The following is a 22,888-nucleotide window of genomic DNA, read 5'->3' as shown; positions in this document are numbered from 1 at the left end:
GCTCGAGTTCAGCAATGAACTATCCATGACGGGGCAATCTATAAAGCCACGACTGCACCCCATCTACTGAACCATTATTACTCTACATTGCCATAACCAGCCGTGGAAAGCATATCTCTTATCGAATCAGCGACTACCTTTGTTCCTTTCCGAAATAGAACAGACCACCAACACAATCATGGTATGATAGTCGTTACTTCCAAGAAGCTATACTTATTCATCAAGGCTTACGGAGACTAATAATGAGATGCAGACTATTAAGTTACTCGCCACTATCCTGGACTTGCCGACCGAGATTCTTTGGTTGATAGCCGACACCCTAGGGGGACACGAAATTTCTGCTCTTACCCGAACCAGCCGAATACTCTATCCAAAGCTACTGTTGGTCTTAATCAAATACAACATCAAGCACCAGAACAGTTCTGCACTTCACTAGGCTGCTAAAGCCAACCGTACCGACTTTGCAAAAACCTTACTCTCCTACCGAGCCAACGTTAACGCATTGGTTGATGATTACTCCCCTTTGATGACAGCCGTACAATATGGGTCCGGGTCGACATTTAAGCTCTTCCTAAAGAATCAAAAGACAAAAGTCAACCTAAGGAATAAGGCTGGAAAGAGTGTTTTATGGTACAGCGTGGAGAAAAATTCATCTGCCGTCGTGAAGAGGCTCCTTCAACACCCTGATATCGAGATAGATCTTTTACATTGCCAGCGCCAAACCGCGCTCTGGCTTACAGTCTTTTATGAAAGCAAAGAGCTTGTGGCTATGCTACTCTCCAAAGGTACCAACCCTGACGCGATGGATCAGGATGGTATATCGCCTTAGATCGAAGCCTATATCAAGAACAGGGAGCCCATCAAATATTTGTTCCTAGATCATTGCAGAACAGTGTGCCCCGAGACAAAGAGCGAGACGTGCACCGGCAATACAGAAATGATTAGGGATGATGCGGACAGCAAGAACCCTGGTACGTTGCGAATGCGGCTCAGCTGGGGAGAAGACGTTGACGCAGTGGATCACCAGGGAAGAACGACCTTGCATCTTACAGCTGCTAGTGGAAATCTATCGGCCGTCAAGTCACTTCTCGACAAAAAATCCATCGATTGTGGTGTGCTGGACCAAAGAAACGGCACGCCGCTCCACAGAGCTGCAATGGGTGGACATCTCGCAGTGGTAGATCTATTGCTGCGTCAAAACGCTCTCGTAAACTGCAAGGACGATTCTAGAAATACCCCGCTGTGGTATTCGACTTCTAGTCATCGCGACGATGTCACAGAGAGACTTTTGACTGAAAATGACGTGGATGTCAATACAGTCGGAGGAGGGGGGAGATATGGTGAGCCTTCTACTTCACTACACCATCTGGCAAGAAGAATGGACACAGTTGTTCTACGATGGTTTCTTGCAAGACCGACTCTCGACCCAAATATCTGCGCGGGCTTTCGATCACCTCTCCGCCTAGCTATAACGGAGGGTAACATTGCGGTTGTGAGATTGCTTCTTACTCACAACGAGCTTGAAATCAATGCTCGACACACACATGAAGATTCCCCGCTCTGCCTAGCCATCGAAAGAGGCAATGTTGATGCGGTGGAATTATTGGTGGAACAAGGTGGTCGATTGAAGATCAACCAGCTGAACAGCATTGATGAGGAGAGTGCACTTTTCGTGGCTGTCCGTAATAAAAGCCTAAATATTCTGGACATCTTGCTTCAGCATCCTGACATCAACCTCGATTTGAGCAATCGTTGGGGCGAAACCGTGCTGGCGTTGGCAGTCAAAGGAGGAGACGTGGAAATAGTCAAAAGGCTGCTCCAGGACTCGAAACGTGTTTCAAACCTGAAAGTTCCAGCTCTCCTTGCTAGATCCCGCAACAGACATGCTGTGAAGAAGCTCATTGAAGATAAGATAGAGCGGAAAAGACGGGACAGCTGTTATCCAAGCCAAGATCGGCTGTTCACAAGACATGTGAGGTTTGCCTACATCTAATAACTTTTATCAAATAAGAATAGTCTCTGGCTGTCATTTATGTCTCATTCTTTAAAAATCAATCGAGATTCACTCCGGATCATTCCAGCATTTTGCTAGGTAAACAGGCTAGCGATGTGAATTAGGATATGCGGACGATCATTTTGTTGCGGCGACCGTTCTGACATGGGGTTATGTGGAAGACAGGCAGAGCATTACTCTAAATGAGCCCGCAACAAACAGACTATAAAGGGATGGAGCTTATTACCTAAATCCACGAGAGAAAGCTCTTTCTGCGCTCAGGAAATTGACAATATGAAAAGCCAGGCTTAGCCGCCTCTATATAGGTAATCGTCTATCCCTCTGAGTTATTGACAACCAAACAGAATGCCCCCGATTGGGTCAGATTTGTATCGATGGTTTGCTGGCACCTCTCTCCCTAACTTGTATGCCATCAGCGCTGCAGCCGTTCTGTCAATATGGTTGATCTATTGGCTTAGACGAGGTGTGTGGCCCTAGGCGCGGGGGAGACGCCATATGGGCTTTTGTCGCCCCTTCCAATTGAAAATGTTAGGCTCCTGGCGGCAGTTTGCCTATGTCCACCTGCCAAAGGGCATGAGCTGGCTGGACATCTCCCAGTACCGGCAAGCACTAGTGTTGGCTGTCATACTTGCAGCAAATATTGTTGGCCTTCGGTTGCGAACCCATTCCTGGAGGGAAGCACAGAAAAGAGCTGGCTCTTTGGCAGTCATCAACCTCATCCCCTTATGCACCGGTGTGAGTTTTGGTTTTCCGGCAGATCTGCTGCACGTGGACCGTCACATGCTCGCGTGGTTCCATCGCTAGGTAGGTCGCATATGTGTGCTCCATTCTCTGTTGCACTGTTCGCTGCTCGTCAGCGTCGCTAGAACGACGAACCTTACAAATCCACGGTACATTGTTCCAATAGCGGTACGTATTACTATCTGCGGAGCTGTATTTACGAGTTGCACAGGTGGCTACAGCTAACTCAATGTAGGCAGGATCTGCTCTCGTTCTCGTGATACCAGTGACTTGCGTGGCGGTCCAACGGCGTCACATGCAGTTTGCGATGAAATGCCACTATCTTCTTGCGGTAACCGCGATCTGCGCGCTTATATACCACCTCGTGGAGCGACAGTCACTGTATCGGTGGTACTTGGTGGGCGCTATTTGCCTATGGTTTTCCATCAGCGCCGTTGTCTGCATGGTGGCCGTATGGAACCAGAAGCCTTGGAAATCTTCTCGAAATGAGGTGACCATGAACTCTGTGAGCCAGTTCCTCTGGCTTGACATCACACTACCCCTCAACCGACCGATCCGCCCTAGCCAGTACGTGCAGCTCTGGATGCCACGGGCCAGCTTCCGCGCTTGTTTTCAGCTTCCTCTTTTCTATGTTGCGTTTTAGGAAGACGGACCGATTCAACGAACAGTGCGCATGGTAGCTGAGCCTCAACTTGGGCTTACGCGAAAGCTATACCACGACGCACTGGAATTCCCGAGTAGGCAGCCGGTTATCGTACTCGGACCCTACGGACACCCTCTCAATTTCTATCGTTTCGGTACAATCCTCTTCGTGGTGGAGGACATTGGATTTTTTCGAGCGCTGTCGTACATTGAGATGCTAGTACAAGCCAGTCATAAGCGAGAAGTAATGGTGCGGAAGCTGGAGGTTCTCTGGAAGCGCCGAGTTGGCACAGATGGTATGTCCCTGCGTTTGGCCCATGGTTCGGAGTCTAGGGATCGCCTTTGCTAACATAGTGCACGCAGGGTATCCAAAGTGGGTGAACAAATGGATAGAACAGCTATTCCATCTCGATCGGAAAGGGTTTTGTGTAAGTTATCTGCGAGCACAACTCATCCTAGGCGACGTAATCTAACCAAGCTCCAGATTTTGCAATTCAGCATCTACTGCCCACGTACCCAATCAGGCCCCGAAGAAAATATTTCCTACCAACAGGGTGAGCGGCTCTAGTACTTTTATGGCTCGGTTAATATTGAAGAGGAAGTTGCGCGACTTATCAATAACCAATGCGGAGCTGTGGCCGTGGCGGGTGAGTGTCACCGATTCCGATCTCATTTCCTATTATAGGTTGGAAGCGGAAGGCCGTTATGGTGCTGACAAGCTGTTGTGCAGTGTGTGCGAGTCCGTCGATACGTGAGGCTGTCACGAAGACTGTTCAACCCCGCGCGGGAAGAAATCTCCGACTGATGATTTTCGATCCCGATACATTTCATGCACGGGGTGAAGACGAAGATTTGCCCGACAGCATCCAGTCTACAATTGGGGACTGCCAACATCCACCACCAACAGTTACGGGAGAGGATAATCAAATTGAACAAGTACGACGGTTTCGCGCGGACAGAAAGGGGCCACAATCGTCATTGTCCGAGGAAGTAAATACGCAAACCGGAAGTGTTCAGATGGGCAACCACGCGAAGTAGGTTGTAAATATATTAGCCCAGGCGTGCAGAAACCTTATCGTTACAACGACCGAATTATCAACTTCTAGCAGCTTCATTTAGTGCGCAAAACAATCCACCCTGATCCCAATGCCCTCAGTGCGCTTCGCTTACGCGCATTCATGTTCGGACCCGCTCCGCCCGCCTTCAATTGGAGTACTATTATGGCTGGCGCGGTATCAGCTTAATGGTTGGTTGACTGGTTGACCTCGTGGAGCTCATTGGCAAACTCACCACATAGTTGGCCATCTCATCTGCCGGCAGTTCATGTATCACAGGGAGCATTCCATGGGAAGCTTGGAGCCTGGCCTTGTTCGCCGCACATTTGGTTCGCCTTCGCGAGCAGATCCCGGCCTGATTTCTGGTAGATCGTTGTCCGCGTTTCTTCCTGTTGGTATATTGCGCACTATGTGAGTTGGTGGACGGTCCTTGCTTAGAGGCGACTTCAATGGACGAAAAGATCTCTTGGCCCTATTGCTCAGCATATCAGTATTATCCGAAAATGCACATGGATCATCAAACTCTGACACACTTGGCATGCGCCCACAACTTAGTACCAAGGAACCAGCTCATAATTGTGCGCGTGGGTACTGAAAATAGTTGAGTAGGCCGTAGGGATAAGAGATGCACAACGTTATATTATCCCATTGAGGCTTTTTTGATTTGGCCTTTTCAATGATTCAAATACCAGATTATCGACAAGTCTGTTGCCGTGAAGTCTAGAGAAAATTGCTCGCTGAAATGACCTTGTGGCACCGAACATACATGGTCAAGGAACGGACCTAAACGTTTGACCATGATGTAAACATAAACATAAACAACCTCTGTTCTCTATAGTAGGACGGTCGTTCAATAATCTTGGGCTCGGACCGGGATTACACCGCACTTTTTGAAAAATCGACTCAAAGCAATTTCGTGATCAGGCATCAATAAAAAACCCTTCACCGTTGACCCTCAGATTCTGACGTCCGAAAAAGCGGAGACGGTGCATATCTTTGAGGGAGTATATGCTGTGCAGACCGACCGGTCATTCAATTATCAACGCGTTTGGGGACATCGAAGCCCAGGTAGACATTCTCGCAATCGGTCTTACCATAATAACTCTTCTCTGCCCTATCGCCAAGGCCTAGCGCATATCCATAATCGAGCGGGCCACATTAAATTGAGGAACACCGTGATGTGCACCACGTATGGTACTGTATCTTGCATATATTCCTGTACGACATTTGCTATGTTGCTACCTGTAAAATCACCTGCGATGCTTGCCAATCGGTTACAGTCAGCGGCTCAATCAGTCCGATGTCCATATTTGTTTGAAGTCAACGCCAAGGGAAACTAGACCATATACAGAATAGTATAGGAATATTATTGATTTGATCTTAATTACAAACCGTCCCACAAATACGGTGGTGAATGGGATTCATCAGGTAAGAACTCTGGTTGAGTTAGGAATAGCAAGTCTCCTGTATTGGACAGACTAATTCTTGAGGAATCAAGAAGTAGACGTCACCTGTGAACGGGTCTTTTGCCAAGATAAAAAGGTGTCCAACCCCAAGGTCCCAGAGACGCTGCTCTGATACCATAATTTAGAAGATGATCAAGAAGATTTATCTATATTTTTAAGCTCCTGATACGAATTAAAAGCAAAGGATACTAATTTCCGGAACAGGTGTGCACGGTGCCACGGGTGGTCAAGCCGAATTTTACAACTCGTAAGTGAAGCTCTTCCACGCCTCTCCTACCTTTTCAGTAAATACTGACAGAATCTTTAGCTGCGCTCAAGTCAAGGTTGTCGGTGGTGGCAATGGAACCCCCAGGCCTACGGTCAAATTCCCCGGTGCTTACAAGAAAGACGACCCTTCGCTCAACTTCAGTATCTGTAATGGTTACAAGGAGTACCCTATGCCTGGTCCGGAAGTCTGGACCGGTGAGTCGGTCTCTAACTCTGCTTCTAAGGTGGCTCGCATCAACAATACAGCTTCCGCTGCTACTTCCAATAAGCAAGGTGAGGACACCTGCGACAGCGCCTTCACTCGTTGCGCACGCTCGTGCTTTCAGTTCCTGAAGGAATAAGCGCGTTTTGTCTTTATCGCTGATTTGCTGCAATTTGGGGGATTTAGATCTTCATTGTGTCTCACGCGACCCATGTCAGTCGTTTCCAGATGTTATCGGTTCTTGCTTGGTGGGCGTCTCTTTATCACTCAGAGTTATGTTGTGTGAGAATGCTGCAGAGTTCCTAGAAAGAGAGAGAATCGCGCCACTTAGTTTAGATTTTGTCAAGTTCGCATAGTCTCTACATAATGTGTGGTAGCTTGAAGATAGGATTTACCCTTTGACATGATTCGTAAACTCCAATTTAGAACAATCCCGGGCATAGCGAGATTTCACTCTGTCGCTTGTAAATATTAGTGACAGGCTTAGATGCCAGCTTACTACTTGAATATCAATAGTTATAGGATACTCATTAGCCTTTTGTTGATATCTCCCAGTGGCCACATAACTGCACCCATAGTATCAGACTCTTACAGTCTACCTTTTGTCTCCTTCATAGTTACGCAGTTCTACAAGATCGTCATATTGTAATTTTCGTGCATTATGATCTCATTTACTACCATGTAGATATGGACACCGTTGAACAGCGTTCGTTTATTTCCAAGCCATGCCTAACCGCATCGTTTGGCGTTCAAGTGGCGCCAATAAGAGCAATGCTGTGTACTTGCTGAACGGTCCTTCATACAGTAAGCCTTCGAGGTAAATATGATCCAACAGACCTTGCGGCTTGAGGTTGCATCGGTTGCCTATGCACGAATATCTTCCTCGGAAACGACAGTCCCGAAACCATCCTCCAGCTCACTCAACACAACAGACACCAGATTCTCGGCCTTGACACCAGGGATATCCCTGTCACCAACTGCATCCCTCACGACGAGCACATCATATCCAAGCTCAGCAGCCGCTCGGGTAGTGGTGGAGACACAGACATGCGCCATATAGCCAACCAACACGACTTTCTTTCCTACATCGCCTAGACCTTGCAGATAGGCATGCAGATCGGTCTTTGCGAACGAGCTAGGAAAGTTCTTGGTGACCACTTTCTCGTCATCTTTAGGGGTGAGTTCCTCAAACTCTTGCGCCAAGGGGGTGTTTGGCGTGAAGACGGGTGCGCCTTCGGGCACCTCATGGACGACGTGCACGATGTTTTTGCCGTTACCGGCTTGACGGTAACGTTCCAGTAGTTTGGCAATGGATTTGCGGGTTTCTGTAACGTTTTCGGTCTTGAGAGCGCCTGTGGCGTATTCGTTCTGGGCGTCGATAATGATGAGGGTTGAGTCCTGCGGGGAAGCTGAGGAGCGGGGAATCCCGACGATCTCACGGAAGGATTGAGCGGTAGAAGACATTGTAAAGTAGAGAGGTTTTTGGAAAATGGAAGCTTGGATTGCGTTGCAGTAGATACTTTCGATATTAAAAAGAAGAGTGGGGTTATATGTGTTTATATGGAGGTACGTTGTAACTACTTAAGTACGCTTTGCTTAGAAATCCCATAGGTTTTGTGGGGGACAAATAATCATGGACCGGGTCGGCCATCCCACTTGGACCGGCTGGGGCGATCACTTCACGGCCATCCCACCTGGGCATGGATCTAAGGGTCAATGTCAAAATACACAACTTCCTAACCGGTGGTTGTGGACCTCGGGGTGGCGAAGGTGCGGGTCCAATGTGGCTACATTTATTGTCAGAAAAATATTACAAAGGTATTTGTCAAACTCAAATGACATAGAAGTCGCGTAAAATGACTGGTTCTGAATTGAAAATTTGTACGGCCGATCAGAGAACAAAAATATATATGTAGTAAATAGGTTTCCGGTAAAAGACCGGGTAACCAATGTAACATTCCTGTTTCTTCACATTTATCAATACTTTGCCATTCTAGTATGAAAGAAAATAGTAAGGGAATATGTTCGATTGTTGCCTTTATAGCCAGCATTTTGATCTGTGGCAGATAAGCCGCATCTTCTATAATAGTTTCTGCTATATCCAATCAAAGCGAACTCGTGCGTCATGTAGAAGAGCAGATGCTTGAGATATCCAGTTTTTCGCATCTCCATTATCCCGTCCGACTGCGGATGAATCGGACTTGTTTAACACCTCGGACTCCGCGCCCAATGGAGCATTCCACAGCTCATCACTGTCTGGCATGCAAAAGGACAAGTCGGCCAGGGTCAGAAGATCGTTTCTGCCACCATTGGAACATTCTCCGCTCAAGCCAAAGGAAGTGGGAGTGGACAATCGGCACACCTTATAGAGGGCTAGTCCAAATCTCTTGATCTCTTCAACGCTCACATATACAAGCGCGAGTGGTGCATCGGCATCGTGTTGCAGAAGCATGTTAGGGTAGTATAAAATACCCCACCGTCGACAGCTTTGAACAAGCGCAGCCAAGAGGTCGTATTTGTCGTCTGGTAATCGGCATCGCATGCTCAAATCTGTACTAGCATTCTCTCTTGCAATGAAAAGAGAAAGGATGATATTCAGGAGCACGCTTTGAAATGATGTTATAGGCCACGAGGTATTTGTGTGTTGGCGTGGACTCGAGTTGGAGATGCACCATTGGTCCTAGAGTAAAAGGATGATATCAACATATAATTCTATATGCAATTAATGTTATAATGCTTCTTCTTCTCACCATTTGAGCGTAAAATGCGGAACACAGTTTATTATGTAGACGTATTGATGCGTCTCGTGCCTCCTGAGTCCCTTTCACCCAAAGTCCGATTGCGACAACGGATTGAACAAGTACACAAGGTTCCTTGGCGAAGTCAAATGTACTTCGATGGAGAAACGGCCATCTTGGATGGAAAGTATTAAAGTAAATATCAATATAGTCATGAGCAATCCACCGGGGAGCGTCAGAAACAGAATCATTAATCGTGGAAACAGGCGGCAAAGGGCAGAGATCATCGATCGAAAATTGTTGTTCGCTTATGGTTTCACCCCCACTAGGCACACAGAAGACGCCGCGATGTTGACAGGCATGGCATGGTAATACACCTTCACAACGGACTTTCCGTGCATGACATGTACTACATGCCCTAAATTTTCGAGACGGCGGCGGTTCTCTCTGCGGATGGTAAGTCCGGATATGGCGTCGCAATAAGTCACTGATTACTCTCTGAGTTGAAAGTCTTCCCACGGGATCGAAGAAACTACTTACTTCCTGGTCAAGACGCTCTCACAATAAGGACAGGCAAGATTGATTTCCTTATCATGATGGTTACGATGTCGATTCAGGTGCTCTTTACGCCGATATTTGGCATTGCAATCTGGATAGTCACATTGGAACCTCAAGGGGACAATATCGGCAGGAGGTGGCATTGTGCAGAATTTTTGCAAACCTTTAGATTTCACAACTTTGTGAAATGGCAAAAGTGAAGGAGGCAAAAAGGGAGAAGAGAAGGTAATGACTGGGAGCTCCGGTGGGGCCCCGAGGAAAGTCACCAATGAAGTTCCACCGGTCATCCCACTTGATGAATAACTCCACAGGTGGCACTAACTAAATAAATATCCGTGGATAAACTGGTAAGTGGGATAGGCCGACTATCCAAGTGTATATATATAAATGTGCAAACCTTCGAAATGGAGTTACTCCTTTTACTACCTCCACTACATTGGAAAAATCTCTTGGCGGTTCAGTGGATCTCAATTGGATTGCACCACAATGCCCAACCTCTATCACCCTGGAACATTGCGCAGCGACCCTGAACAAACCGACAGCCTCGATGTCGGTACCGAAACCTACTTCGCCTCACATCTCGAGCCAGCAATTTCCAAATTGGCCAGCATACATGTACCTCCGGAATTCGAAGTTTACTGGGACTCTGACGACCCCGAAGATCCGCGCCTGTGGCCGCTTTGGTACAAAGGCCTCACTGTCGCTGCTATGAGTCTTGGTGCTACAGTTGTCAGTCTCTCCAGCACATTGTATACATCTGGTATTCCAGGACTACAAGAAGATTTTGGCATTTCGAAGACCGTGGCTCTCCTTGGTGTCACCACTTACCTTCTTGGAATGGGGATAGGCAGTATCATTTTTGCTCCACTTAGCGAGCTTGTGGGACGGCGGCCAGTCTATATTGTCTCAATGATAATATTTTTGCTTTTATTGTTGCCGAGTGCTTTAGCTCAAAATATTGCTTCAATCCTCGTGAGCAGGTTCTTTGGAGGATTCTTTGGAAGTGCATTGATGTCGAACTCGCCCGCATCTGTGAATGATATCGTCTCGGATAAGCACCGTGCTTTAGCATTCGGCTTCTGGTCTATTGGCCCCACCAACGGCCCTGTATATGGCCCAATCATAGGCGGGTTTGTGTTCCAATATCTTGGCTGGAGGTGGACAAATTGGATTGTTCTCATCATTGGGGGTGTGGTCCTGGTCCTGGTAGCCTCTGTCAAGGAAACATATGCGCCCGTGATCTTGAAAAGACGCGCTGCGAGAAAACGAAAGGAGACACAGAACCCAAAATGGTGGACACGCTATGATGATGGCGTCAGTTTTGTATCTTCACTAAGAATCAATCTCAAGAGACCTTTCGTGATGCTCTTAAAAGAGCCGATATGGTAAGCTGTTCCCCTATTATCCTACAAAGCCAAGACTAACATTCTCGCAGTATGTTTTGGGACGGCTACGTTGCGATTGTTTATGGCGTCCTCTACCTATGTTTCGTTGCGTATCCAATCGCTTTCCAACAAGAACGCGGGTGGTCGCCCGGTATTGGTGGTCTTTCGTTCGTCGGTATAGGTGTTGGTGTCTTGATTGCCATTGCATGCGAACCTCTATTTCGTAAGGTGATAAATCTTCACCGCAAGGATCCAGAAACCGGCATGGTACAACCAGAGGCTATGGTCAGCATCGTCTTCTTCGGTGCTACCCTTCTAGCCATTGGTCAGCTGTGGTTCTCCTGGACTTGTACCCCAAACGTTCACTGGATCGTCCCCATTCTAGCTGGTGTTCCCTTTGGAGTGGGCAATGCATGCGTCTTCATTTACGCCTCAAACTACATTGCCCGGTCATATGGAATTTATGCTGCATCCGCGCTCGCAGGAAATATGCTCACTCGCAGTATAATGGGAGCATTCCTCCCGCTTGCAGGTCCATCAATGTATAAGGCTCTGGGCTTGAACTGGGCAAGTACAATTCTAGGAATTGTGGAGGCAGTGTGTATCTTGATACCTATTGTCTTCTATTTTTACGGGCACAGGATTCGGAAGGCGAGTCCCTTTATCAAAGAGATAGACAAGATGCAGGTAGCTTGAGAAACCTCCCCTTAGCAAAATATAATACATCCTTTTTCTTTGTCGAAAGAACAAATTGGTGCCTATACAACGACATTCCAAAATATATATATAAATATGTGGACTTGTGGCAATCCTATAAAATAATTTGTCGTGACCAAAGACCAAGGTACATCTGGAAATATAAATTTAAGAGTAGGTTACGTAGTTGCAGCATGATACCCATAATAGAATAAGTTTAGTCAGAATACGCTTAATAGTACAGCGTATCGCTGTTGTTATAAAGATCATATGCCCTTAACCGTATCTTCTAGCACGAAAATATCGGAATTTAACATAAGGAATCATTTTCGGTGTTCCCCCTATTGAGCTTGGATTATCCCCACCACGTTAACCCCGAAACGGTTAGATTCCCCGCCAAGCTTTTTGTGTGCAACCCTGGAAGTGGCGATTGCCAAATTGCTGAATAAATATCCAGCAGGTATTATAAATTTCTGTGATATTTTGTGGCAAAATGGAACTTTATGTGTCGAGGTGGGATAAGCCGAACTTACATCATCAGTAGAATGAAACGGAATTTCTAATATCTTACAGAATGGCAACATATTTAAACCTCTGATTCTCTTAAATAGAGTATCTCAATATTCCATTTCATTGATCAGATCCGCAGCATCAAAAACTCCCATTCTCGACTTCCGCCCTTACCGCAGCCATGGCAGCAACATCCAAACCCACCCTTACAATCACACACATCACCACTGCAACTGCCATTCTCAACATTGATGGGGTCAACTTCCTGACTGATCCCTTCTTTGGGGCCATCGAAGGGACAGAATATGATTCAACCGCGGTCTGGGAACAAGTGGACCTGAAACTGTTCGGTTTCGACAGGATTCCGCCGCCACCGCACCTTGTCAACAAGCAAGGTCCAGCACTTCAGCTCAATGAGCTGCCGCCTATTGATGCTGTACTTCTCAGTCATGAGGATCACCTCGACAATTTGGACCCAGAAGGTCGTAAACTGCTGGATGGTCGAAAGGTGTTTACTACTATGGATGGTGCCAATAACCTGCGTCCACGTCCGGGAGTCGTTGGCCTTCGCCCCTGGGAGACTGTGACGTCTTGCATTGGAGGTAAAATGTACCGAATCACCGGTACGCCTTGTAAGCACTTCCCAATTGGAGAAGTTACGGGCTTCATCCTAGAGACCGATTCATTTGGCGTTGATCCGTCTGGCAAGCCCAATGCAATCTATTTCTCTGGGGACACCGTCTATATTGATGAGCTACGGGAAATTGGAAAGAATTGGCACATTACTGCAGCCATCTTCAACTTGGGCAATGCCACCTTTGAGTTCCCAACCGGCCCTATTCAGATTACAATGGACGGCAAGCAAGCTGTTCAGCTTGCTCGTGATATCGGTGCCGATGTCATGGTCCCAATTCATTTTGAATCGTGGGAACATTTCAAGGAGGGCCGGGAGGAGTTGCTGGAGGTTTTCACCCAGGAGGGAATTTTGGACAAAGTGTGCTGGACAGTTCCTGGGGTTCCCAAGGTTGTTTTCTGATTGCGAATCTTTCGATATGGTTGCCATATGGCCATCTTTCTACTTCATGTTTTAGTTTATCTTGTCTGTTTTCCTCTTATGTCGTCAGGCAGATCGTTCTACTCATAAGTTGATTAGACAGTCCTAGATTCAAAAGCGAAGGTTTTACGTTCACCAATCCAATTTGTATTTACCCAAGAGGAGCATATCATGAAAAGGAAAAATAGTCTTCTCCGTAGATCTGGGATTTATATCGTACTTAAAAGGTTTAGTATCTTGGAGACCTCTTGACCAAGCGTCATGCCGACTCTGGTAATTGATAGTGCCGGAGGACTCACCAGGCAATTATGAACGAGCATCAATTATGCCTTTGACGCACTGAAATCCTACGGTTTGCGGGTAAAGGTTAAACGGAATTAGTGCCACAGGCGATAGCGTAGCCTCAGCCTCCTCTCATTCTGTTTCCCGTGTAAGGTTTGGCTACAATTCATGAAATCAAAACCATGGAAGAAGCACTTCAGCCCTTACCAGCAGGAAATATCCAATAACCGCCAAAGATTAACGAGGAAGAATAAGTACGTATTAGACAGAGTTTCCAAGCTGGAAACCACAGTTTTAGAGCCGGATGAAATCTCAAAGTCTCGTGAGAAACTCTCCAACAAATGTATCAACGTCATACATATACATAGAGAAAGCATCCACCAAGGACAAGATATCTTTCAATCTCTAAGTTAGATCTTCAGCCGTAGTACAGAAAAGGGCCTGATTCAACAGCTAAAATGCCGAGCCACGGCACGTTTCAATTTCACCCTTTGCTTGAAGTTTTGAAATGCAACATGATCAAGCCAATAATGGTCTTGTACATTCTCTCCAGTAACGAACGGCGCCCGAGTTGAATATATCCGTGCGCTTCTTGCGGGAGTTTCAGCAATAGATATGTCGAAGTCATACAGATAGAGTAAACTATCCATTGCGGGCAGAATCTCTCTCCATGTGCCAGACTCGATCTTCACGTGTCGAAACTCGATATACTGCAACGATTCGTTACATTGCTCAATAATATTGATGAGATTTCGAGATGAGATTTTCACTTTGCGCAAGGACAAGCACCGCAGGCGAACCGTTGAGCCGAGCTTCAGACGATCAATGCTTAAGTAGTTTGTGCTACTAAGCGAAAGAGAAGTCAGGTTTGTTGAAAGTTCCACGATTCTCAACAAGTAGGCCACGTAGGACTGCTGGTTTGTTTGCGCATAGACATGCAAGCCAATATGGTGAAGGCGATTGAGAGTCTGCTCAATCGGTATTCGCAATGCGCTGATATTCTCAGCAAATAATGGAGCAAAGTCATTCGTCATTGGTAATTGAAGTTCAAGTTCAGTCAGGTTGGGCAGAGGCACGTAGCATAACGACATGAGCATCGAGTCAATTGATGCTTTTATCTTATCATGGGGCAAGCATGCCAATGGCGGACCACGGAAGTCGAGAGCTTTGAGATTGGGAAACTGGCGCAAGCATGGCGACAGCAAGGCGGCAAAGTCTTCCGTGTATAATATAACCTCCTGCATCGAACATGGGAAGGAACAGTATCCAATGTCGACTTGGTGCACATATTGCGCATATGGGCTGTTGGAAAGGTTCACCAGCCTTCCCAAAGATGGCAACTGCGTATTGTGGTATGATGAATGGGCAACAGCTATGATGTGTCGGAAAAGACGGGCCGAGGCACTACGACAAAGGCTTTTATTGACAAAGCGGAGATTGGCCAAATCCGTCCGGTTGCTGTCATTCATTATTCGAAATGCCCGAACACTCGATGTCATTGAAGAAGATTGCGAAGTGTTGATCTCGACATAAAATGTAATCTGCCAAAAGATTAGTATTGGCGCAGAGCTGGACTGGTACAAATCATACAAGGTCAATTATTTCTGTTGGAAGATACATATCGATCAATGGGTAAACATCGTCGGCCAGGAAATACTCTGGTAAAATATTGACTCTGGATTCAACTGCTGCGGTGAGCCCCCGCGGTCTTATCACTCCCAAATTCGGAAGAGAAAAGGGAACCCAGCTAACCGACAGAAAATACGATTGGCAATCCTCTTCATTCTGCCAGCGGGTCCTACCTTCGGCGAGGAAGAGCTTGATCGGAGTTGATCAAAGACAAAGCATTATCCGGACGTTCCGTTCCACTTATCGAGTCTTGGCGGGTAATCTAACCATTCTGGGACAAGGCGGGGACTGGCGAGCACCACTCAGAGACCTTGGAAACTTCGAAAGCTTAAATAATCGCCAATTGCGTCGGTATCCCGCCCGAAGTAATGTAGTGGCGTGCATCCTGGGGTGTTCTTCTCTTAGAAATCACTTGGGGATGATGATTCTATCATATGTGGCTGATGAAATCATTTGATCAATCTTCTTAGATATCTTAGATATATAAAGTGACCCTCGTCTTCGCAACTATTAATCTTCTGACACTAGGATTACAACTAACCTGCTAACCTCGCTACTTCTAATATGCGGTCAGTCTCTTGAACACAATTAGTAATATTATCTGTCCTCTAACATCCAATTAGGGATCAATCCGATCACACCGCCAAAGCTGAGCAAGAGGCCTATTACGACCTTGGGTCGTATCGTCGACCAGTGACCACCTCGTCAGCAGAAGCCCAGTTATGGTTCGATCGGGGACTGATATGGGCTTATTCTTTCAACCATAGCGAGGCAGTTCGGTGCTTCGAACGAGCTGCCGAAAGCGATCCCAATTGCGCTATGGCGATATGGGGAATTGCTTATGCCACTGGGCCCAACTACAACAAAGCATGGAGATATTTTGATCCAGAAGATCGTCAGACTTCTATCAGGAAGGCCAACGATATCCTTGCCCAAGCGTCCAAACTAGCGAGCCAGGCCACACCAGCCGAACAAGCGTTGATCGGGGCAATTGGCACTCGCTTCCCACCAATTGATGACATCCCCGAGGATCTTGGCCCCTTCGACCGCGCGTATGCAAACGCAATGCGCTCTGTGTATCACAAGTTCAGCAATGATGTGGACGTGGCTGTGCTGTTCGCGGAAGCACTGATATGTATCACTCCGCGCGGGCTGTGGGACTTGAACACCGGTAAACCAACCGGGGATCACACAGTCGAGGCTCGTGAAGTGATTGAGCTGCAACTGAAGCAACCTAGTGGCCGCAATCATCCAGCGATCTGCCACTTGCACATACACGTTATGGAGATGTCGCCATTTCCTGAATTGGCTCTACCGGCTGCGGATCGACTACGTGCCCTGGTTCCGCACGCTTCGCATCTGTTACATATGCCGACGCATATTGATGCTGCCGTTGGAGACTATCGCCATGGTGTCGATTCTAACCACGAAGCTATCCTTGCGGACGACGTCTATTTTGCTCGAGAGACGGGTACAGTACAGTACACAGCCTACCGGGTGCATTACATTTGTGCAAAATTGTATTCCGCTATGATGGCTGGCCGATTCACAGACGCGATTTCCGCTGCAGAAAAACTCGAGCAGGTCATTGATGCGGATCTCCTGTCTGTCAAAAGCCCCCCAGTGGCAGACTTTATCGAGAGCTTTCTGCCAAGTAAGGCGCACGTGTTGGTGCGCTTTGGTCGCTGGGAGGGGATTCTTGACCTCAAGCTTCCCGCCGATCGCGATACATACTGTGTAACTACAGCCACCATCCATTACACCCGTGGGCTTGCGTTTAGCGCACTTGGACGGATTGCAGAAGCCGAAGCTGCTCAAAAGGAGTTCGAAACGGCGCGTAAGGCCGTTCCTAATTCCCGACTCAACAGCATTCCATGCAAGGAGGAAGATGTTCTCGCAGTGGCCTCTTTTATGCTTGCTGGTGAATTAGAATATCGAAAGGGAAATATCGAGACGGGCTTCAATTGCCTTCGGGAAGCCATTGTGCTCGAGGATGAACTCGCGTACTCTGATCCTCCTCCCTGGATGCAGCCAGTTCGCCATGCGCTCGGTGGCTTGCTCCTTGAGCAAGGACGTGTTGAAGAAGCAGAAACGCTGTTCAAGGAGGATCTTGGCTTTGCTATAGACTATCCTCGGCGTAAGGCAAAGCTCAACAATGTTTGGGGGTTGCATGGCTTATACGAATGCTTCACTCGCCTTGGAAAGGTCCAAGAGGCTGCTTTCATTCAACCTGCACGGGACATTGCTGTGGCATCTGCCGACATTCCAGTGAACGTTTCGTGCTTCTGCCGAACGTCCACGGTAGCAAAGGATGAAGGTGGATGTTGCTCATGATTAACGTGATTAACCAATTTTCAGTGGTCTGAGGGACAGTGTTTGCCTTGTTTGTTAGTCTTCATCTAGCTATATTGGCTAGTTTCTTCTTCTTTCCCTCTCCCCCTGTTCCATAGCAGTCAGACCCTGATATATTCGGGCAATGTTTTACAAGAGGTCGAGCCGTTGTTTAGAACGACAATAAAATATGGCTTACAATGCTAGGGCTTAAGCCCTCATCAAATGACCTTTGAGTGCTTTGGTTGTATATTAGTACATTAAATCTTACAAAAATCGCAACAGCCAGTGATTCGCGTCGACACTGCAACGGCATGCAAAATGAGCAGATAGACTGCCAACCAACTACTTTAATATAAAGGTCTGCCTCCATTGTCCTTTTCCAATGAATTATTTTGGGGTCTATCAACCAAGTGAAGTAGGTGCACCTTAAATATTCCGCTAGAATGGGACAGAAGGGCAGGTAGAAACCTACAGGGCGGGAGCAAGCCCTCGGGGCCACCAACCGGTCACTTAAGGGAGAAATTGTTCCAAGGTGTTCCTGAAATCATCGAAGAGGTGGAGGATCTCAAGAAGATGCTTGCCTCCCAACAACTGCTTCTGGATGGATGATGCAAAAAGACAGCGAGTTTAAGAAAGCTAGGTTCTTCTCAACCCGATCTCCTCTAAATAACACATGCCACTGTTTTCCAGGCTATTTTGGTTCGCTGTTCCCAGAAATCTAACAATTTAGATTATCGGTAAGACATGGTGAACAAGAAATAATTATACTCAAAAATGGGATTCTCATTGTTAGCACTTCTGGCAGATATAATTAGTTCCTAAAAGAAGGCTTCCCTTCAAAATGGCGTCTGCTATTTACACATGCTATACTCAAGATACAGTTAGACTGAAATCAAGCTCCCATCCATGCACTTTATTGACCAATATCTGTACATTCAACAGACTGAGAGAGTTCGATATTCACATTTGATCCGCATCATTCGCATAAGGAATACGATACATAAAACTTGAAATAGTCCAACCACGCAATTCCCGTATATGTGACGGTAGTATATCTTGCACCTCGTCGAATCCACCACATTGCACACCTAGTCGCCCAGTCTGCAGAGAGTACAGCATTTCCCATAGATTAGAGAAACGAGGGTAGAACGATATGGCGGTAGATTATATCAGGGTCATCAAAAAAGGAACGAGCCTGTGGCAGGAACGTCCTTCTTTTGAACGGAGAGTCACGTTGTAGTCGTGCATTTCTCCAGGGTGGATGGAACTCAATGTGGACAAAAGGTGGTTTCTTGTAAACCACACGAGGCTGTTAGGAATCACAAAACTGGAAAAGAGATACCCTAGTGTGCTTCTAACGACTTGGAGTGCTAGTTCAAGCGGCAAGGCTTGAAATCGATTCTGCTGAAGATACCTTTTGTCAAAATTATGTGCCGTGTGAAGTAGAGGTGGTGGAAATGGTGCGCACGTGCTAGGCGTTGAAAAAGAGGGTGAGACGATTTGTTGCAACGGTGGAGCATATAGTGAACGACATCGAAAAACACAGAACCTGTGCAAAGCAGGTACAATAAAGACAGTAAAGATGTAGTAATAAGTAAAGATGTAGTAATATCATGCCTCAAAATATGGAGGTAATAAACTACCAAATCGGCAATTCCATCAATAGAGTGCACGCCGACTGGGTTGCTCATCGCTAAGGTAAAAATTAGAATGAACATATAAAGAAGAAAGAGGATTGCTAGGCAGTATTTGCAGGTTCAAGCAATGCAACATTGCCCTTTATATCTTCAGAGCACACGGTTCGTCTCTATATGAGCATGCCCATTTGGCCATTACGACGTATACGGTGGATTTCTGTAACATCTTTTATCTAAGAATAATCCGCAAGATGGCGACTACCCACGTATGGTTCGATACCATTCGCTATGTGTTGAACTCAATCAATTCTGATGTTCAAAGCAGACTGCCTGCATTGTAGTCTACACTCACTCAAAAAAATGTGCCCCACGTAGGCTGGGGAAAGTTCGGACAAATATAAAATAGGCAGCGACTTATTGTTCCAGCATTGCGATGACAGTACAATCAAAGGCCACTACAAGACTAATATTCATTTCCACGGCCGGGGACAAGTAGGCGAAATGGACATATCGGGAACAAATTCTGGCAAGGGATGAAAGATCCTCCTTAATGGAAATTCCTAATAGGATGAGCATTATTGGAAATGGAGCCTAGCCAATTGAGCAGGGCGTGCCGCTCAGCCCCTATGCTTCAGCAATCTTTCCAAAATAATCAGTTACTAATTGATGTCCCGTCATCGTCAAACTTACGGCATCTCATCTCCAGATAAACTACCATAGTAGCCTTCTTAGAAAAGAGAATAAGAAAGCTCGCTGCTCTCTCGTTGTCTTCGCTGTCTATCTAGTATCGACTCAGCTATGCAAATAATCTTCCCCTCGCGGAACGGTTGTCCGGGCCTACAAGGATAATCAATGGATGCACCACTAATGCCATCAAACCTCTCGGTAACTTCTCCTATATACACGACTCCGGAATACAGAAGGTTTACCAAAATAAACTGCCATACGAGTTATGGAAGACTATATTCGAACCCTAAAACTACACTATCAAACTCTAGACTGGCGATGACTCCTTGAACTCACTCAGTCCAATTACGCCGAGCTACTACCGACATATACTCACAATATCCAACCTGCCGACGTTACTAGATTATTTATTGTCTCAGCAATCATTTATTTATAGCCAAGTGTAGGTCTTTGTACCTCTGATAGGTGCTAAAACCAACTAAATTAACTCATCACCCAGTAGAACCGAAAACGAAATTTCTACCTTGCAGAGTTCTATTAGCCCGTGCCCGACGCACGAGAAGGAGACATGATAACACTTCCCGATTTTGTACTTAATAAATATTTTTAAAGCCTATTGCGTCGTTTTTAGTTTGGAAGTAAGAAGGTATAACTAATATTACAAATTAGGCAGGTTGTAGTTGGAAGGATTGACTATTAGAGGCATGTCATTCACATTTCGTTAGCACCCCTGATTCTTTTGGGAAATGATTTACAAGAGGAACCGCTCTTTGCGCGGTATTTTATCCTAGAACGGCTAGATTCCCCGCCAAGCCTTTTTATTTGCAAAATCGAGATATGCGCTACTCCGTACTCTGCCGTTAAACGTACTCGATATCCGACGCTTCCCGCCAAGTGTACTACTAGTAGTACTTAAGGGTGTAACAAATGCCTCGAATATATATAAGACGAGCAAGCATATGATCATTCATCACAAGACACTGTTCTTTTTAGTTTATTAGAACTCGCATCCTGTTTGTGCTTGCAATGGCGCCTATCCACCTCGGTATTCTGGTCTATGACTACCAGGCGATTGATGTTGTCGGCCCAGTCGATCTCCTTCACTCCGCCAATTCTGCGTTCTTGGAAGTGTCCAAAATGTTTGGCCCCATCAATGACGATGCCATCTCTCAGGCGCCAGACTTTGTGTTTCATCATGTTGGCATCACGAAAGAGCCCTTCCACCTATTCACTAGTGCCATTACCCTCACCCCAACTACCACGGTGGATGAGTGTCCCGAGCTCGATATTATCTTGCTAGGGGGTCCGAATCCCGAAGGCTTCAAGCTGCACCCAAAATATGTTGATTTCATCCGTGAACATATCAATGCAGGAAAGTTGCTTTTCACGACTTGCACTGGCTCAGCTGTACTTGCATCTACGGGGCTTCTAGATGGAAAGAACGCAGCTATCAACCATGCCGGGTATAAATGGGCGACAGAGAATTATCCTGCCGTCAACTGGACTAAGGAAAAAAAATGGGTTGTCGACGAGAATATCTGGACTGGAGCTGGTGCTGTTGCGGGAATGGACATGATTGCCTGTTGGCTCAAGGAGCAATTCGGACCGGAGATTCTTACATGTGCTGCCCGGAATCTGGACTACGAGCCTCGAGGCATCGATGGTGTCTCACTTGTGATTCCTAGGAGATACGACGAGAACGGAAAGCAGATCAGCACCCATGAATTTTTCTATCATTCGATTGTCGATGCTGAATTTCAAAGAATCAACTGACTACACTCAAAGTACACCTGAGAAATCCCAACGTTGTCATTTCTTCAACTATGTATACGCTGAAACCCATATGTAGGTCCATATGTAGCCAAAAAGGAAAAGTGGGGCCGAACCCCGATTTGGATATATATTCCGCCAAGACTTCTTACGTCATAGAATTTCGGAATGGTCCACGGGTACGGTCCCTTCTAGACCTCCAGGGCTTGGGGATTTTCAATATTTCATCACCCCAAATACAATGAAAGTCAAGCAGAAATCTGTTTGTCAAAATTGTAGAACCCGGAAGCTAGGGGTATGTGCTCACATCATTTGCCACATTGGGATTGGACCTCTGATGTTCTTATGATTTTAGTGCGATGGGAAGCGTCCAGGATGCAGCCAATGTGTCCTTTCGGGTCACAAGTGCGACGGCTATCGAACAGATTGGAAATTTATATCACACACTCCGATGAACTCGTCTACTTCAGAGCAAAACAACCAAGCTGCACTTGTTCGAAACGAGGGCCAAGAGATATTATTAGGTGCCGATCAACAAGACTCGCCAACCGGACCTATACCTCTTCAGGTCTATCTGAACCCTCTCATCGTATGTAACTTCACAGAGTTAATAACGAAAAGTTTTGTTCCCCAAAACGAAGGGATTATACAAACGTGCAACTCGGACTATGTGGAGCCTCGAATCTGCGGTTCTTGGGTTGAAGTGCTGTCGAGCCTTCCATACCTGAACACTCCCAGTCTGGTTCTTCCGAGGGCGGTCGCAGCATTGGGAGCTTCACTACTATCTCAGCCAAGCGAATCCAACATAACTTGCTCTCAAACCTATGACATGGCAATTCACACACTCCGACAAAGCTTTGGCTTGAATCCCCGTTCCCTTAGCACTGAACAGATACCAGCTATTATGTGTCTTACGCTAGTGGAGGTACTATTCTCCCAGTCCGACATTTATCTACGCGCTCGCTAACTGGTCAAAGCTTATGATTCCAGATTCCGTCGCCGCTATAGCATCGCATATCCAGGCTGTAGGCCTGTTGTTACATGCCCACGGGGCGGACATGTGTAGTTTCGGATTACTACATAAGCTATTCGTCGGTTTTCGACCTCTTCTGGTTCGTTCTCTGCCACTCTGATCTTTTTGGCGTGTGGCTGTTGAGCTTGGATATAGATAATACAGGCGTTACGAAGCCGCCAGCCTACATTTTTAGCATCGCAACCATG

The 22,888-nt window shown here is 46.5% G+C and overlaps 10 protein-coding genes across 10 annotated transcripts; 7 read left to right on the top strand and 3 right to left on the bottom strand.

The window, feature by feature from the left end:
* Positions 1 to 937: 937 nt before the first annotated feature.
* Positions 938 to 1,993, top strand: N7455_006107 (ankyrin repeat domain-containing protein; the record flags this gene model as incomplete). The annotated part of the gene is made up of 1 exon (XM_065605273.1): positions 938 to 1,993. The coding sequence occupies one exon, from the start codon at positions 938 to 940 to the stop codon at positions 1,991 to 1,993; it is 1,056 nt and encodes a 351-aa protein (XP_065461127.1).
* Positions 1,994 to 2,539: 546 nt separating this feature from the next.
* Positions 2,540 to 4,435, top strand: N7455_006106 (uncharacterized protein; the record flags this gene model as incomplete). The annotated part of the gene is made up of 7 exons (XM_065605272.1): positions 2,540 to 2,749; positions 2,991 to 3,363; positions 3,424 to 3,693; positions 3,761 to 3,825; positions 3,882 to 3,951; positions 3,994 to 4,044; positions 4,128 to 4,435. The coding sequence occupies 7 exons, from the start codon at positions 2,540 to 2,542 to the stop codon at positions 4,433 to 4,435; spliced, it is 1,347 nt and encodes a 448-aa protein (XP_065461126.1).
* Positions 4,436 to 5,866: 1,431 nt separating this feature from the next.
* Positions 5,867 to 6,526, top strand: N7455_006105 (uncharacterized protein; the record flags this gene model as incomplete). Its single annotated transcript, XM_065605271.1, has 3 exons — positions 5,867 to 5,880; positions 6,103 to 6,165; positions 6,226 to 6,526. 3 exons carry the CDS (start codon positions 5,867 to 5,869, stop codon positions 6,524 to 6,526), a joined length of 378 nt encoding a protein of 125 aa, XP_065461125.1.
* A 725-nt stretch (positions 6,527 to 7,251) lies between these two features.
* N7455_006104 (cysteine hydrolase family protein) lies at positions 7,252 to 7,851 on the bottom strand (the record flags this gene model as incomplete). The annotated part of the gene is made up of 1 exon (XM_065605270.1): positions 7,252 to 7,851. The coding sequence occupies one exon, from the start codon at positions 7,849 to 7,851 to the stop codon at positions 7,252 to 7,254; it is 600 nt and encodes a 199-aa protein (XP_065461124.1).
* A 215-nt stretch (positions 7,852 to 8,066) lies between these two features.
* On the bottom strand, positions 8,067 to 9,826 carry N7455_006103 (Zn(II)2Cys6 transcription factor domain-containing protein; the record flags this gene model as incomplete). Its single annotated transcript, XM_065605269.1, has 4 exons — positions 8,067 to 8,093; positions 8,504 to 9,067; positions 9,138 to 9,612; positions 9,666 to 9,826. The coding sequence occupies 4 exons, from the start codon at positions 9,824 to 9,826 to the stop codon at positions 8,067 to 8,069; spliced, it is 1,227 nt and encodes a 408-aa protein (XP_065461123.1).
* Positions 9,827 to 10,169: 343 nt separating this feature from the next.
* Positions 10,170 to 11,764, top strand: N7455_006102 (MFS transporter; the record flags this gene model as incomplete). The annotated part of the gene is made up of 2 exons (XM_065605268.1): positions 10,170 to 11,068; positions 11,119 to 11,764. The coding sequence occupies 2 exons, from the start codon at positions 10,170 to 10,172 to the stop codon at positions 11,762 to 11,764; spliced, it is 1,545 nt and encodes a 514-aa protein (XP_065461122.1).
* Positions 11,765 to 12,455: 691 nt separating this feature from the next.
* Positions 12,456 to 13,310, top strand: N7455_006101 (MBL fold metallo-hydrolase; the record flags this gene model as incomplete). The annotated part of the gene is made up of 1 exon (XM_065605267.1): positions 12,456 to 13,310. One exon carries the CDS (start codon positions 12,456 to 12,458, stop codon positions 13,308 to 13,310), a length of 855 nt encoding a protein of 284 aa, XP_065461121.1.
* Positions 13,311 to 14,056: 746 nt separating this feature from the next.
* Positions 14,057 to 15,079, bottom strand: N7455_006100 (uncharacterized protein; the record flags this gene model as incomplete). Its single annotated transcript, XM_065605266.1, has 1 exon — positions 14,057 to 15,079. The coding sequence occupies one exon, from the start codon at positions 15,077 to 15,079 to the stop codon at positions 14,057 to 14,059; it is 1,023 nt and encodes a 340-aa protein (XP_065461120.1).
* Positions 15,080 to 15,803: 724 nt separating this feature from the next.
* Positions 15,804 to 17,573, top strand: N7455_006099 (uncharacterized protein; the record flags this gene model as incomplete). The annotated part of the gene is made up of 2 exons (XM_065605265.1): positions 15,804 to 15,808; positions 15,863 to 17,573. The coding sequence occupies 2 exons, from the start codon at positions 15,804 to 15,806 to the stop codon at positions 17,571 to 17,573; spliced, it is 1,716 nt and encodes a 571-aa protein (XP_065461119.1).
* Positions 17,574 to 20,923: 3,350 nt separating this feature from the next.
* On the top strand, positions 20,924 to 21,670 carry N7455_006098 (DJ-1/PfpI family protein; the record flags this gene model as incomplete). The annotated part of the gene is made up of 1 exon (XM_065605264.1): positions 20,924 to 21,670. One exon carries the CDS (start codon positions 20,924 to 20,926, stop codon positions 21,668 to 21,670), a length of 747 nt encoding a protein of 248 aa, XP_065461118.1.
* Positions 21,671 to 22,888: the final 1,218 nt, after the last annotated feature.

Source organism: Penicillium solitum, assembly GCF_028829755.1.
Source record: "Penicillium solitum strain IBT 25940 chromosome Unknown utg000004l_segment0_segment0, whole genome shotgun sequence".
Taxonomy (NCBI): Eukaryota; Fungi; Ascomycota; class Eurotiomycetes; order Eurotiales; family Aspergillaceae; genus Penicillium; species Penicillium solitum.
This window is presented reverse-complemented; position numbering and strand designations above follow the sequence as displayed.